Genomic DNA, 14029 nt, shown 5'->3' with positions numbered 1-14029 from the left:
GTTCTAAGTATCTGAGCCCGGATTTGATCCCCAGGTCATCCCAACACTGGAGCCAGTACTCTTACTCGCTGAGCCACCTGGCCACCCCTAAGCAATTGGGGTTAAGTAACTTGCGCAAGGTTACATGGCCAGGTGTTTCTGGGTGGTTAATAAGTGTCTAACCCAGATTCAATCCACATGTCATCCCGACACTGGAGCTGGTGCTCTTACTCGCTGTGCTATCTGGCTGCCCCTCAGGTCCTTCTTACTGTTATTTTCTGGTCTATCTCAGGGCCTAACCTTGGACTGTCTTCTCTACTCCTAACCTATGGCTAGGCACCCCCAGCCACACTCAGCTGAAGATGAACCAACCTCTGGTGGCTGCAAACTGTAGCTGTCCTGACTCTGCTCTCCTGCAAGTGCCCACAGCCCACCTGCACTCACCAGGTGTGTGCTAACTCCTCCCCTTAGCTGCAGCTTGGGATGTGTCTGTTCAGCATAGCTGTGCTTGGCATCCCTCCACAGTGGAAGGTCCTTCAGTCTTCTCATATTCAACTGGAAGATACCCACACTGTCTGCAAAATGAAAGTTTCTGAGGCTGAGGCTGCCTCTTAACTCAGCTGCCCCCATGGCCTGTTGTTTGTTGATTCTGCAGAGTAGGCCTGGAGATGTTTGCATTTCACTCAGGCCAAACCTCAGTCCAGTCTTTCCTGGGATCTTCTCAGATTGTCCTAGAAGGACAGCTACTTCACCCTGTGTTTATTTCTGCTGCTCTGAGGCAATGTTCTGTCTTTTTTTGTGGAGGAAATTTGGAGAGCTTAAAGATTTCTGACCTACTCCACTATCTTCTCAGAATTGCCTATCTCACAATAATGGTTTTAAATGGGTAAGATAGCATAGAATTAGAAAGGAGGTCTACTGAAGTAGTTATCAAAATATTAAAATAAAATGTGTTCATAGACCCCTGTTTAAAAATGATGAATTTATGATTAAATCAAGTCAAGAAATGAGTAGGTTGATCCATTTTAAGTCAGAAGAGAATATCTAAAGAAAACCAGATTAGTAGGTTTGGTTGGGGGAAGAGTGGAAGGGTACCTACTATCTATAGTATATTTTGACATTGCTTCTATTTCTGTTTGTTGATTATTACCACAATTTTGTCCACCAAGTTTCCCTTTCTTCAGTTCTTCATTTTCTTCACAAGTATCTTCTCTATTTCTTTTTAACAAAGTATATCATTTCACAGCCAAACTCCCATCATGAGTACCATTCCTTTGAGTAACAGAGAAATCTTTGTGACCGAATTCTCTTCCACATGTGAAGATCTTGTTTTCCATCCATTATTTTGAACATTTGTATATAGATGTATGAGAATAAGAGTTTTATTTTTGCCTACCTCTTGGATATTGTCTATAAGTGGTGGTTGTAAGTTGCATCAGGAGGTCTGATGATTTCTTTGTTTTTCCTAAAATATAAAATGACCTAGAGGACCAAGAAAGTTGAATAGTTATGATTTCTTTTTAAAGATATTCTTGTTATATATGCTCCTGGAATATAACAGGCTTCTCTGTTATGTTAGGTTGACAAGTTGACCAAATCAGCATACCGTAAATATGGTTGTCAGGAGTGGGTGAGATGTTCACCAACTGTATCTCCTTATTTTTTGTCCTTTACTGACTGTACTCTTGGTTGATAAAGCACTTGTATTTATTTCTTGGTGTTTAAGGGGCTATTTATTTTCACATAATCTATCTCTTTCCTCTTTAGGAAGAATCTTATGCCTGTTATATCACTTCAAATGTTTGAGTGTTCCTTTTTTCTGTCACATTCTTCTTTCCTCCAGTCTCCTGAGAAAATTCCTCTTTGCCGTTCAAAAAAAATGCTTTTTTGCATTTTTTTTGAAGTATTAACATTCTTTCAGGAAGTAGTTGATTATCTGGATGCTATAGGTGCATTCTGCTACTACTTTTTGGCTCCTTTTTGAGAAACTAGTCTCTTAGAGATGGAGATGAACTGTATTCTGTGCATATGTGAGTCCAGCCTGTCGCCAGCAAAAGAGAAGATACTAAATTTATTATGCAGGCCATTGCATAATCTTCCTGCCCTCTGCAGTGGTTTGATGCCAGATTATGTATCTTTTTATTTGTTTGGTGTCTTTCAGCTCAGGAAAACTGCTTGTATGCTGATCTTTGAGGACATGTTTGTGGGGTCAATTGCTGGTGGCATTTTAATTTTTTTTCTAGTTGGAGCTGAGTTAATTCAATTTGTTAAATTTGAAGTTAACACTTTCCTGCCACATCCCTAACATTGTGAGAGTTTGGGCCAAAAGCAAAATAATAATGACGTAATTAAATCTACAGTCCTTTGTTTCACCATGTCAGATATATTTCTCTGACCACTTGACTCTCCAAATTCTAACATATCAGATTTACTAGACTGGCAGATCCATTAACAGCACAAATACTCCTTTCAATAAGAAGTTAGAGAAATAAATTGTGCTTTTTTTCTGGTACCCATTTTCTGCTTTAACCTTTATAAGATATATTATAACATCCTTGTTTCTTAGACCTTAGCCTAAAATAAACTGTGTTTGACCTGGTTTTACTTACTTGGTCAAGGAATTTTTTCCCCTCTATTCTTTTCATGTGGAATGGTATCAATATTGGTGACAAACAAGTATCATATATTTATTAGCACACTAGCAAGTTGGCCATGGCAACCCATGAAATGAATATCAAATTGATCTTCTATATCAAGATACAGAACAAGACAAGGTTTTTGGACATTTATCTTTTCTTTTTTTTTTTTGCTTGAATATGTATATTTGTTACAAAAAATTCTCTCCCTGCCCCCTTGATGAAAGAATTTGGGAGGGAAAGAAAATTCAACAGTTTTTGAATATTTTTAAAAAAGAAAATCTTGAGGGATTGATTTTTTTGTTTCCAAAGAATTTTTAAAAATAAAATGTAGCAACAGATCAGAAAAAAAAATCATGGACTAGCTGAAAGAATTTTGATATCTTTAATTTTTTTTTTGGCCATGTCATCTCTCTCTTTTTTTTTTTCAATTAATTTATTTGTTTTTAGCTTTCAACATTCATTTCCACAAGATTTTGAGTTACAAATTTTTCTCCGTGTCTTTCCCCTACCCCCCACCAAAATAGCTAGCCTACTGAATACCTGTTTCCCCAATCTGTTCTCTCTTATATCTTCTCCCATCATGCCCCTAACTTTCAAGTAAGGCAAGATGAATTTCTATAACCCAGTGCTGATATATCTTATTTCCCAGTTGTATATAAGAAAAAAAACCAAAACAAACAATTTTTTAATATACATTTATTTTTAAAACTTTGAGTTCCAGATTTTTTCCATTCTTCCCTCCTCATCCATCACCACTGGGAAGATAAGCAATTCAATATAGGTTGTACATGTGTAGTTACACAGAACATTTCCATAGTAGGTATATTGTGTAAGACTAACTTTATTTCCCTCCATCCTATCCTGCCCCATCACTTATTTTATTTTCTACTTTGACCCTGTCCCTTTTCAAAAGTGTTTGCTTCTAACTACCCTCCCTTCTATCATCCCCCCTCTTAACCCCTCCCCCCCATTTTCCTGTAGGGTAAGACACCCAATTGAGTGTGTATATTATGCCCTCCTTAAGCCAAATTTAATGAGAATCAGGTTGTTCCATTCCCTTTCACCTTCCTGCTCTTCCCCTCCATTGTAACAGTGTTCTCTTGCTTCTTTTATATGAGATAATTTACCCTAATCTATCTCTCCCTTTCTCCTTCTCCTAATATATTCCTCTCTCACCTCCTAATTTTATTTTTTAGATATCATCCCTTCATATTCAACTTGTCCTGTACCCTCTGTCTATATATACATACATATGCACACCCTGACATATATATTCATACACACCTACACCCTCCCATATGTATACATGTACGTATACATGTATACATACACACATATATTCCCTTCAACTGCCCTCATACTGAGAAAAGTCTTATGAGTTTCAATTATTGTTTTTCCATGTAGGAATATAAATAGTTCAACTTTTATTAAAGTTCCTTATGATTTCTTTTCCCTGCTTACCTTGCTTCTTGTATTTGAAAGTCAGATTTTCTGTTCAGCTCTGGTTTTTTCATCAAGAATGCTTGAAAATCCTCTATTTCATTGAATGACTGTATTTTTCCCTGAAGCATTATACTCAGTTTTTCTGGGTAAGTGATTCTTGGTTTTAATCCTAGCTTCTTTGACCTCTGGAATATCATTCCAAGCCCTTCGATCCCTTAGTGTAGAAGCTGCTAGGTCTTAAGTTATCCTGATTGTGTTTCCATAATACTCAAATTGTTTCTTTCTGACTGCTTGCAGTATTTTCTCCTTGACCTCTGAATGGTTGCTTGGTCCCCCTACAATCTGCAGACCAGGAGCTCCTGAGGCAGCCACCTGTACTGCCACACCTCCACTTCTTCTAGCCCCAGGGGCAGGGGCAGGGGCTGGACCAGGCGCTTCTGTCCACCCTTGCCCCAACAGAATTCTACACTGATCTTTTACTTTATCTTTAGTGCTTTTGGGTTGAGAAGTCTAGAAACCACCACAGCTGCTGGTGCTTCACTCTACTGAAGTCTGCCCTGGCCACTGCTGGTGGGGGCTACCCTGGGGCCAAAATCTCATGGCTCACACTGGCTGGGCTGGGCTCCGCTCCCAGTGTGGTGTGATAGCCCCTGCCTACCAACCTGCCTTCAGCGGGAGATTTGTTTCTCTCTGTCACTTTGTGTGTTCTATAGCTCTAAAATTTGTTTAGAGTCATTTTTTACATGTATTGGAGGAGATGGAAGCTGGACCCTGAGGGAAGTCCTGTTTCTACTCTGCTATCTTGGCTCTGTCCCCAGGTTTCCAAGAATTTTCATATCTATTAACCCGTATTTTTTTATTTTATTTTTATAATGTCTTCATGAAAGTGATTTAATATGGAAAAAAAGAGAACAGAGCAGGCAGACTATAGTATCATAAATTTTACAGCTAGAAAGAACCTTAGCTATCACTTAGTACAATCCCTTTATTTTACAAATGAGGAGAAAATGGAGGCCCAGAGAAGTTAAGTGACTTGTCCAAGGTCACAGAGTAAGGGGAAGAGCTAGGATTTGAACATGGGTCTTTCTTTTCCTAACTCAATAGCATCCTTTATGAACTAGTTCCTCTGGTAGACCATGTCTTTACAGTAACACAATTAAGTGAAAAATATTCAGAACGTGTTTGATTATAAAATTTTCCCAAAGAGTCAAATGCTGAATGCAGATTTAAAGGTTGTTCTCCAGCTAGGGATCTGCCACACTTCTTTAAATCATACAAAATTTGTCGTGAATTGCAGCACCAAGAAAATTTGTTTTCTGAAGAATAACAAGCAAGATATAAAACCGTATGCTTGCCAAAGAGTGTTTGCTATTATGGAAAATGTCCTACTAAAAATTCAAAATTTTTTTTTTGGAGGGCAGTTGGGGTTAAGCTACTTGCCCAAAGTCACATGGCTAGTAAGTGTGTCACATGTCTGAGGCCAGATTTGAACTCAGGTTCTTCCTGACTCCAGGGCCGGTGCTCTATTCACTATGCCACCTAGCCACCCCTAAAAGTTCAAATTTTAATGAGAGGTTCTCAGTGGGTGGTAAGTTTCTTCACAAGCTGCTGAAAGCTCAGTGCTATATACTTTGTACCATAATTGCAAAATAAAATTGACTTCAAAATGAGAAAGAGATAAATGGTCTGCTTGTATTTAGTAATTACAAGTAAAAGATGATGCACAAAAATAGCATCCAGAAAATGTAGGATTAGAAAAGAAGGAAGGTTACCACAAATTTCTTCTTTGTTCTTTGATAATAATATGGTCTCACCAAACTAGGGAGATACCATGCATAGGAAGGCAACTAAAGACCAATATTCCTATTGAATATCAACTCAAAAATATATAATGAAATAGTAATGAAAATATTGACAATTAAAAAGATCACACATACTAAGTTGGAATTATGTAATGCAAGTTTGTTTCTATATTAGGAAAATTGTAAGTAACCATAGTAGACCTTATTAATAACATCAACCCCTCCGCCCCAAAATTAAAAAGTCAGATGATTAGATTAATATGTATGAAAGATGTTTTTGTTTTTAAAAAAAATATGACACCCATTCATTTCTGTTCAAAACATATATAAAAATAAAAGTAATGGAGCTTTCTTAAGGTAAATATCTAACACTAAGAATCAGCATTTATGTAATGGAGAACCAGTAGAGTCCCTTTCCAGTAAAATCAGAGAAAATTAGTTCATTGTCACCAATATTATTTGGTATAGTTTAAGAAAAGCTAGTTATAGCAGTAAGAAAAGGAATTGAAAATAGTAGATTAAGAGAAAAAACTCACTTTTGTAGACATGATTTTGTTACATGTAGAACCTCATGTCAATGAAACATTAATTGAAACGATAACTTAAAGTAGAACTATATAAAATGAACACAAAAATTATCATCCTTTCTGTAATATTATCAACAAAATCTAGCAGTCAAAAGATAGAAAGAGAAATTCCATTCAAAATAACTAGAAAATGTATTAAATATTTGGGAACCCATCTATAAAGATAGAACACAACTGAAAAACATTCTTACCTAAATTATGGGCGAAATATTAATTCCTTGTGAAGGAAGACTGCTATATCATAGATAAAAATGGCAATGTAGCTGAACTTAACTCTCAAAAGAATAATTTACAGAGCTATGAAAAAGTGATAGAATAAGAATACATTTATAGGAACAAAAGATCAGAAGTTCTCAAGGAAATAATGAAAAAAAGTGGGAAGGAATCTGACAGTACCAGATCTCAAACTATACTACAAAGCAATAATCATTAAAACAGGGTGGGGTAGGTATTAGCATTACAGGTTAGGCATAGAATTTGTAGTAGCAAAGAAACATAGTAGCATAGTATTTGTTGCACTTAGGGCCCCCAAATATTCCCCCTCAGATTCCCATTTTTTTTTTGCTATTTGGAGGGCAATCGGGGTTAAGTGACTTGCCTAAGGTCACACAGCTAATTACCTGTCTGAGGCCACATTTGAACTTAGGTCCTCCTGACTCCAGGGCTGGTACTCTATTCACTGCGCCACCTAGCTGCCCCTAGATTCCCATTGTTAATGATAAAACATGCTACCCACCTCTTGATAGAGATGTAAGGGACTCAAAATGCAAAAAGGGGCAGCTAGGTGGCGCAATGAATAGAGTACTGGCCCTGGAGTCAGGAGGACCCGAGTTCAAATCTGGCCTCAGACACTTAACACAAAAACTTGCCGTGTGACCTTGGGCAAGTCACGTAACCCCAAATTGCCCTCCCCCCCCAAAAAAAGCTAAAAAAGAAATGCAAAATGAGACAAATGCTTTTTAAGACAAGCCCCCCAAGTGTGGAAGTTTGATTGACTATGTTAATGTGTTTTGTTTTTTGTGTTCTCAGTTGGAGAAGGGTGGTTGGGGTATAAAGTTGAGAAAGCATATCCTTATTCAAAACAAATAAAATGATAAATGAATAGGTTTGTTATTTCATTCTATTATACAGAGCCTTCTGATATATTTAAATATGTACACTATTTTAAAAATTAAGATGCAGTAACTTCACCCAGGACCTATATGACCACAACTACAAAACACTTTTCACCCAAATAAAGTCAAATCTAACTAATTGGAAAAATATCAATTACTCATGTCTGGGTTGAGCTAATATAATAAAAATGACAATTTAACCCAAATTAAATTATATATTTAGTGCCATACCAATTAATTTACCAAAAAACTACTTTATAGAGCCAGAAAAAATAGTAACAAAATTCATTTGGAAGAATAAATGGTCCAGAATATCAAGGGAACTAATGAAAAGAAATGCTAGGGAAGGTGGACTAGCTATACCAGATTTCAGTCTGTATTATAAAGCAGCAGTCATCAAAACTACTTGGTACTGGCTGAGGAATAGAGGAGTGGATCAATGGAATAGATTAGGCACACGAGATTCAGAAGTCAATGACTATAGTAATCTATTGTTTGATAAACCCCCAGACCCTGGTTTTTGGGATAAGAACTCACTATTTGACAAAAACTGCTGGGAAAATTGGAATATAGTATGACAGAAACTGGGCATAGACCATTATCTAACACCATATACCAAAATCAAGTCTAAATGGGTGCATGATCTAGGTATAAAAGTTGATACTGTTAGCAGTCTTGGAAAACAAGGAATAGTTTACCTGTCAGACTTGTGGAGAGGGAAAGACTTTATGACTAAACAAGAATTAGAGAATATTATAAAATGTAAAATGGATAATTTTGGCTACATGAAATTGAAAAGCTTCTATACAAACAAAGCCAATGTAACCAAGATTAAGAGGGAGGTGGGAAATTGGGAAAGAATCTTTACAACCTATGTCTCTGACAAAGGACTCATTTCTAAAATATATAGAGAATTGAGTCAAATTTATAAGAATACAAGTCATTCCCCAATTGATAAATGGTCAAAGGATATGAACAGGCAGTTTTCAGAGAAAGAAATTAAAGATATCTATAAGCGCATGAAGAAATGCTCTAGGTCACTATTGATTAGAGAAATACAAATTAAAACAACCCTGAGGTACCACATCTCACCAGTCAGATTGCTAAGATGACAAAACAGGAGAATGACAAATGCTGGAGAGGATGTGGGCAAATTGGAACACTAATGCATTGCTGGTGGAGTTGTGAACTGATCCAACCTTTCTGGAGAGCAATCTGGAATTATGCCCAAAGGGCTATAAATACTTTCATATCCTTTGACCCAGCAATACCACTTCTAGGGTTATATCCCAAAGAGATCATAGAAATGGGAGAAAGACCCATATGTACAAAAAATGTTTATAGCAGCTCTTTTTGTGGCAGCAAAGAATTGGAAATTAAGGGGGTGCCCATCAATTGGGGAATGGCTGAACAAGTTATGGTATATGCATGTTGTGGAATACTATTGTGCTATAAGAAACGAGGAGCAGACAGTCTTCATATTTACCTGGAGAGGCATATACAAACTGATGCTGAGTGAGAAGAGTAGAATCAGGAGAAATTTGTACACAATTACAGCCACAACGTATGTGTGATGACCAGCTTTGATAGACTGGACTCCTCTCAGCAATGCAGTGATATAAGTCACCAAAAGACTCATGATGGAGAGAAATATGTGCATCCAGAGAAAGAACTGGAAAGAACTGAGTTTATATCCAGGTGGAAGTAAAATACCTGATCTTTTTCCATCTCTTATTTGATTTTATGTCCTCTTTACCATTTTTCAGTCCAGCTAATACAATCTGTCTTTATAACCTGGAAAAAAAAAAAAGATACAATAACTTCTAGGCTTCTGTTTACTGTTGTACTTAAATATTTTTTAATTGACCTTGGAATATTTGTTTTGAAAAATCAGCACTACCATTTTGTGGACTTAACCATTTCTAATTCTATCCAGTCCAAATCTTTGCATGGAATTTTGTCATATTTTGCTATATAAGAGAGTAAAAAGCAAATATCAAGCCATCATAATGTACCTTTCTCTTCTATGCAAAATAGATAAAACTGATGAGAAATGGACTTATTTTAAAATAATAACTGAGTTAGTACAGATTAGGTTGAATATGTCACCGTAAATGGGTTAATATCAACTCTTTTTAGTAGTGTGGTATTGTGTTTTATTATTTGTGTTATATTGATTATTACATGTTTATGCATACATTTACATGTATTGTATGTGATATATCATATGTGTAAAATCTTCCTTTTGTCTCCCTTTTTAGGTCCCACCACACCAACCAGGTCCTCCAGTAGTTGGTACACTCCAGCCACCTACTTTCACGCCACCTTTAGGAATTCCCCCACCTGGTTTTGGTCATGGAGTTCCTCCCCCTCCGCCTCCACCATTTTTACGCCCAGGGTTCAATCCAATGCATTTACCACCAGGTATTGCTAACATTTAAGAAAATAGTGCTAACCTGGAACCTGGAATATAGTGATACTCAGTTAGGGGTGGCAGGCATATTGTAAAGAGGCAGCATTGTCATGACCAGAACATTAAAACGAGAATCTTGGCTCAACTATGTTTCTTTGGGACTTCAAGATCTCTTTGATGTGGATACTCTTTATGCCACCATAGATTGAAATGTTTTTGTGCTTTCTCATCCTGTTTGATTTCTGTCAGTGTCTTCCCACAGATTTTCCCTTAAGGATCTACCCATTTTTTCCTCTGTATTGTTCAGTAGTTTGTGATTACTATTATATAACTTGGGATATCCATTTTCCCTAGCCCAAATTCTTTTTTTATTTTTGCTTTTTGTAGGGCAGTTGGGGTTGACTTGCCCAAGGTCACATGGCTAGTTTTTGTGTTAAGTGTCTGAGGCCAGATTTGAACTCAGGTCCTCCTGACTCCAGGGCCAGTGCTCTATTCACTGTGCCACCTAGCCACCCACCCAATTCTTTTTTTTAAGTCATAAATTTCCCTGATGTCTTTCACACTATTTCTGATTGTGTTGATAATATGCTACAGCATAATTGGACCAATTATTCATCTCTTCCTTATAATTTGCATTACTATTTTGATACTTTTAAAATTGTATTACATTTATAGTCATATTGCTTCCGTGGGGTGAGGGGTTTTAATTTCAGGGAAGAGATTGGAATTGTTGAAATTGCTTTATAATTCCAAAATTCAACGTAGCCTGAACAACTTTTATTCTTCAAATCTGGGCTTAGTTCATTGTCCATCTGCTGTGCCTGGCCAAGATAACTGTGCTAATAGGCCAACTCAAAGGGCCAGCTATTCAACTGTGTGGTATAACAATGTACATTTTTCATTTGCTTTGTTTCACCTATGCAGATTGTTAGGTTAATCTCCCTTGAATTAATATATATTTTACTGGGGAGGCAGTATAGTATTTTGAGCCTTGATGTACTCAGTATAGTGTCATCTGCTAATAGGAGCAACTATGACAAATCTCACTCTCTCTGGGGATTTAGACAGGATGTTTTCCATACTTTTACTACAAAGTATAATTTGTGATTATTTTTCTTTTTTCTAGGTTTTCTTCCTCCTGGACCCCCACCTCCTATCACACCACCAGTGTCTATTCCTCCTCCCCACACTCCACCAATAACCATCCCAAATTGTAAGTATTTTTTTCCTTTATTTTGTGTGTGAATGAGTGAGAGAGGGAGAGAGTGAAAGAGACAACAGAGGGCATATAGGACGTCAAGGTATTTTATCAAAGAAGGAGGGGAATCAGTTATTCAGCTTTACATGTTGATATGATTATATTCCTTAGCTACTATCGCTGGTATAAATGAAGACACTACAAAAGACTTATCTATTGGAAATCCCATTCCAACAGTGGTTTCTGGGGCTAGAGGAAATGCCGAATCTGGTGACAGTGCGAAAATGTATGGATCTGCTGTTCCACCTGCTGCACCTCCTGTTACCCAGCCTGTTTCACTTCTTGGTGAGTTAGTTTTTTTTTATGCTTTTTCTGTTTAGGTTTTTCAGAGAACAAATATATGAAAATTAATACCTTTATATAGATCCTGAAAATGGTAAAATGTTTCATGAAGTAAAAAATCCTTCTGATTACAAAAATAATTAAATTATTTTAATTAGATTCTTTACTAAAAATTTCTTTGATTAACATAAGACAAGAAATTTAAGGTTCTTTGTCTTGGGTGTAGTATGGCTATGCTAGTCTTACTTTTTATACCAATATTTAGTTTGGCCATTATATTTATTGAAAATTGTCTTAATTCTTAATCTGATATAAATACCATGCCATGCCCACCCAGTGAGTTATACAGAAAAACCAACATTTTTAGCTTAAATTATCTTTGTGCTGGTTGTTATGAATTAAAATTGGTGATTCATTTTTGTTATGGAAAATAATCATTGTTATATTTATGTCTTTGTAAGACATACATGTTGATTAAATATAGCTACAGTTTAGCTGTGCTAATGGGGAGACTAATACCATGAATAATCCAAATGAGTTGTTTATATTCGATCATTATACACACACTTATCCTGAAAGTCTGACATTTTGCTTAAGGACGTCTATTAACCAGTTTATGGGGGAATACAATATACGTTTTCGGAGACATGAAAAAATAGTTCAGTCTAGTAATAATAATTTACGAATGTTTAATGTTTCATTGAATTCTTTTTTTCTTATGTAATATTTTTTAAAAAGAGGTTTAACCGTGCATTCTTTTCTTTTCTTTTCTTTTTTGGAGTGGGGAAGGCTGGGCAATTGGGGTTAAGCGATTTGCCCAAGGTCACACGGCTAGTAAGTGTTAAGTGTCTGAGATCAAATTTGAATTCAGGTCTTCCTGATTCCAGGGCTGGTGCTCTGAGATTCATTGTGTCACCTAGCTGCTCCAGCATGCCTTATTTTCAAAAGTGGGAAAAAAAAAACAAAACACTGGCCTTAGTCAGCAGATAGGGATTCTTCTTGTATAAGGTAAATCCCATAGGTATCTCAAATTAAGCCATCTTAGCTCTACTCACAGTGATTCAAATTATATGTGACTCAAGTATTTCTTCTCTCAAATCCATCCTATACTACTTCCAGAGTGCTATTTCTAAAACATGGTTTTTATGGTGCTCCATATACATCCCCTGTTTGTAATACCAAATATAAATTCTTCTGTTTGACATTTAAAGTTTTTTATAACCTAGAGCCAACCTACCTTTTCAGGCTTATTACTCTTCTTCCCTCTAAGATCGGGCCAAATTGGCCTTTTTGCATTCCTTATTTATATATGACATTTCATTTCCTGTTTCCATGCTCAGAATACTCTACCTCATCACATTACTTCACTTCACCTCAAATGCAACCATATTAGTCCTTTCATTATCTCCCAAGGTGCTTGTGCTCCTCTCTCCCCTACCCCCGCCCTCCAATACATTGCATTTGTCTTGTACATATTTGTAAGTGTTTTTCTAAAACGTAAGCCTCTTAAGGACAACTGTTTTGTTTATCTTTTTGTCTCCAGTGTGAAATGCAGTGCCTTGCAGATAGTATAAACCTAATAATGCTTGCTTCATTGATTTATAGTGAAAACTTGATGGTTAATGTTTCCCTATTAAAATAACCTGCAAAATTTTTAAAAGAAAGCTAAATTGAACAAATGGCCTTTTTTAAAATTAACATAGACCCTTAACAGTATAAATAAGCAGTTATGTTTTTCTGTTTTTGTTCCAGTCATGTGTAATATTCTGAATCACAGAACCTTAATCTACTTTATAAATCTGAATAGCATCCTGTAGATTTCAACATTATTTCTTATTTTGTATTTTTAGTTACTAAAGGGCTTAAAATCTCTTTGTTTAAGGGAATTGAGACAATCTGCTTACTTAAATGGAATAGCTGCCTAAGCCTGACTAGGTTGTTTAGTGGCCACAGGACCTCTCAAGCTATTGTCCTGTATCTCTTCTCCATTTCTTAGTCAGACTCCTTGGAAAAGTTGCATATACACTCTACCTCTTCTCTCCTTTTTCTTCTCAATCTTTTCCACTTTTGCTTCTGACTTGATTATTCTACCGAAACTACTTTCTCTAAAGTTACTATTGATTTCTTATTTGCCAAATCTGATGCTTCTCAGTCTATCTGCTGTATCCTGTTGGACGCTTTCTCCTCTCTAGGTTTTCATGACACAACTCTCTCCTAAGGAGTTGTTCTTCTCCTTTTCTACCTGATCTTCAGATTCTTTTGCTGGCTTCTCCATATCACACCCCAGCTATGACTATTCCTCAAGGATTTTGTCTTAGTCGCTTTTTATCTTTGTACTGTCTTGGTGGCCTTATCAGCTCCAATGAGTTTAGCTCATATCTGTGCATATGACTTCCTAGATCTACATATCTAGCCTTTAGTCTCAGATCACCAGTTGCCCAGCATGCATTTTAAAATTGATGTTCCAGAGTCATCTTAAACTCAACATATGTAACATGGAATTCATTTTCT

The 14029-nt window shown here is 36.4% G+C and overlaps 1 protein-coding gene across 5 annotated transcripts in view; it reads left to right on the top strand.

Moving 5' to 3' along the window:
- SCAF4 (SR-related CTD associated factor 4) overlaps positions 1-14029 on the top strand; it is a 111354-nt gene that overhangs the window by 87294 nt on the left and 10031 nt on the right. For 3 of the 5 annotated variants that reach the window (XM_069075002.1, XM_069074999.1, XM_069074998.1), the window contains 3 exons: positions 9827-9989; positions 11105-11191; positions 11348-11521. In XM_069075002.1, the coding sequence (XP_068931103.1) occupies positions 9827-9989; positions 11105-11191; positions 11348-11521 (424 nt within the window). The remainder of the gene's footprint in view (positions 1-9826; positions 9990-11104; positions 11192-11347; positions 11522-14029) is intronic. The other 2 variants (XM_069075001.1, XM_069075000.1) reach the window with 1 other exon arrangement.

The sequence above is a fragment of the Petaurus breviceps genome, unplaced genomic scaffold (assembly GCF_028583685.1).
Source record: "Petaurus breviceps papuanus isolate PSGF00001 unplaced genomic scaffold, PetGlider_PUasm1.0 90897, whole genome shotgun sequence".
Classification (NCBI taxonomy): domain Eukaryota; kingdom Metazoa; phylum Chordata; class Mammalia; order Diprotodontia; family Petauridae; genus Petaurus; species Petaurus breviceps.
The sequence above is the reverse complement of the archived record's forward strand: the minus strand, read 5'-3'. Positions and strand labels throughout refer to the sequence as shown.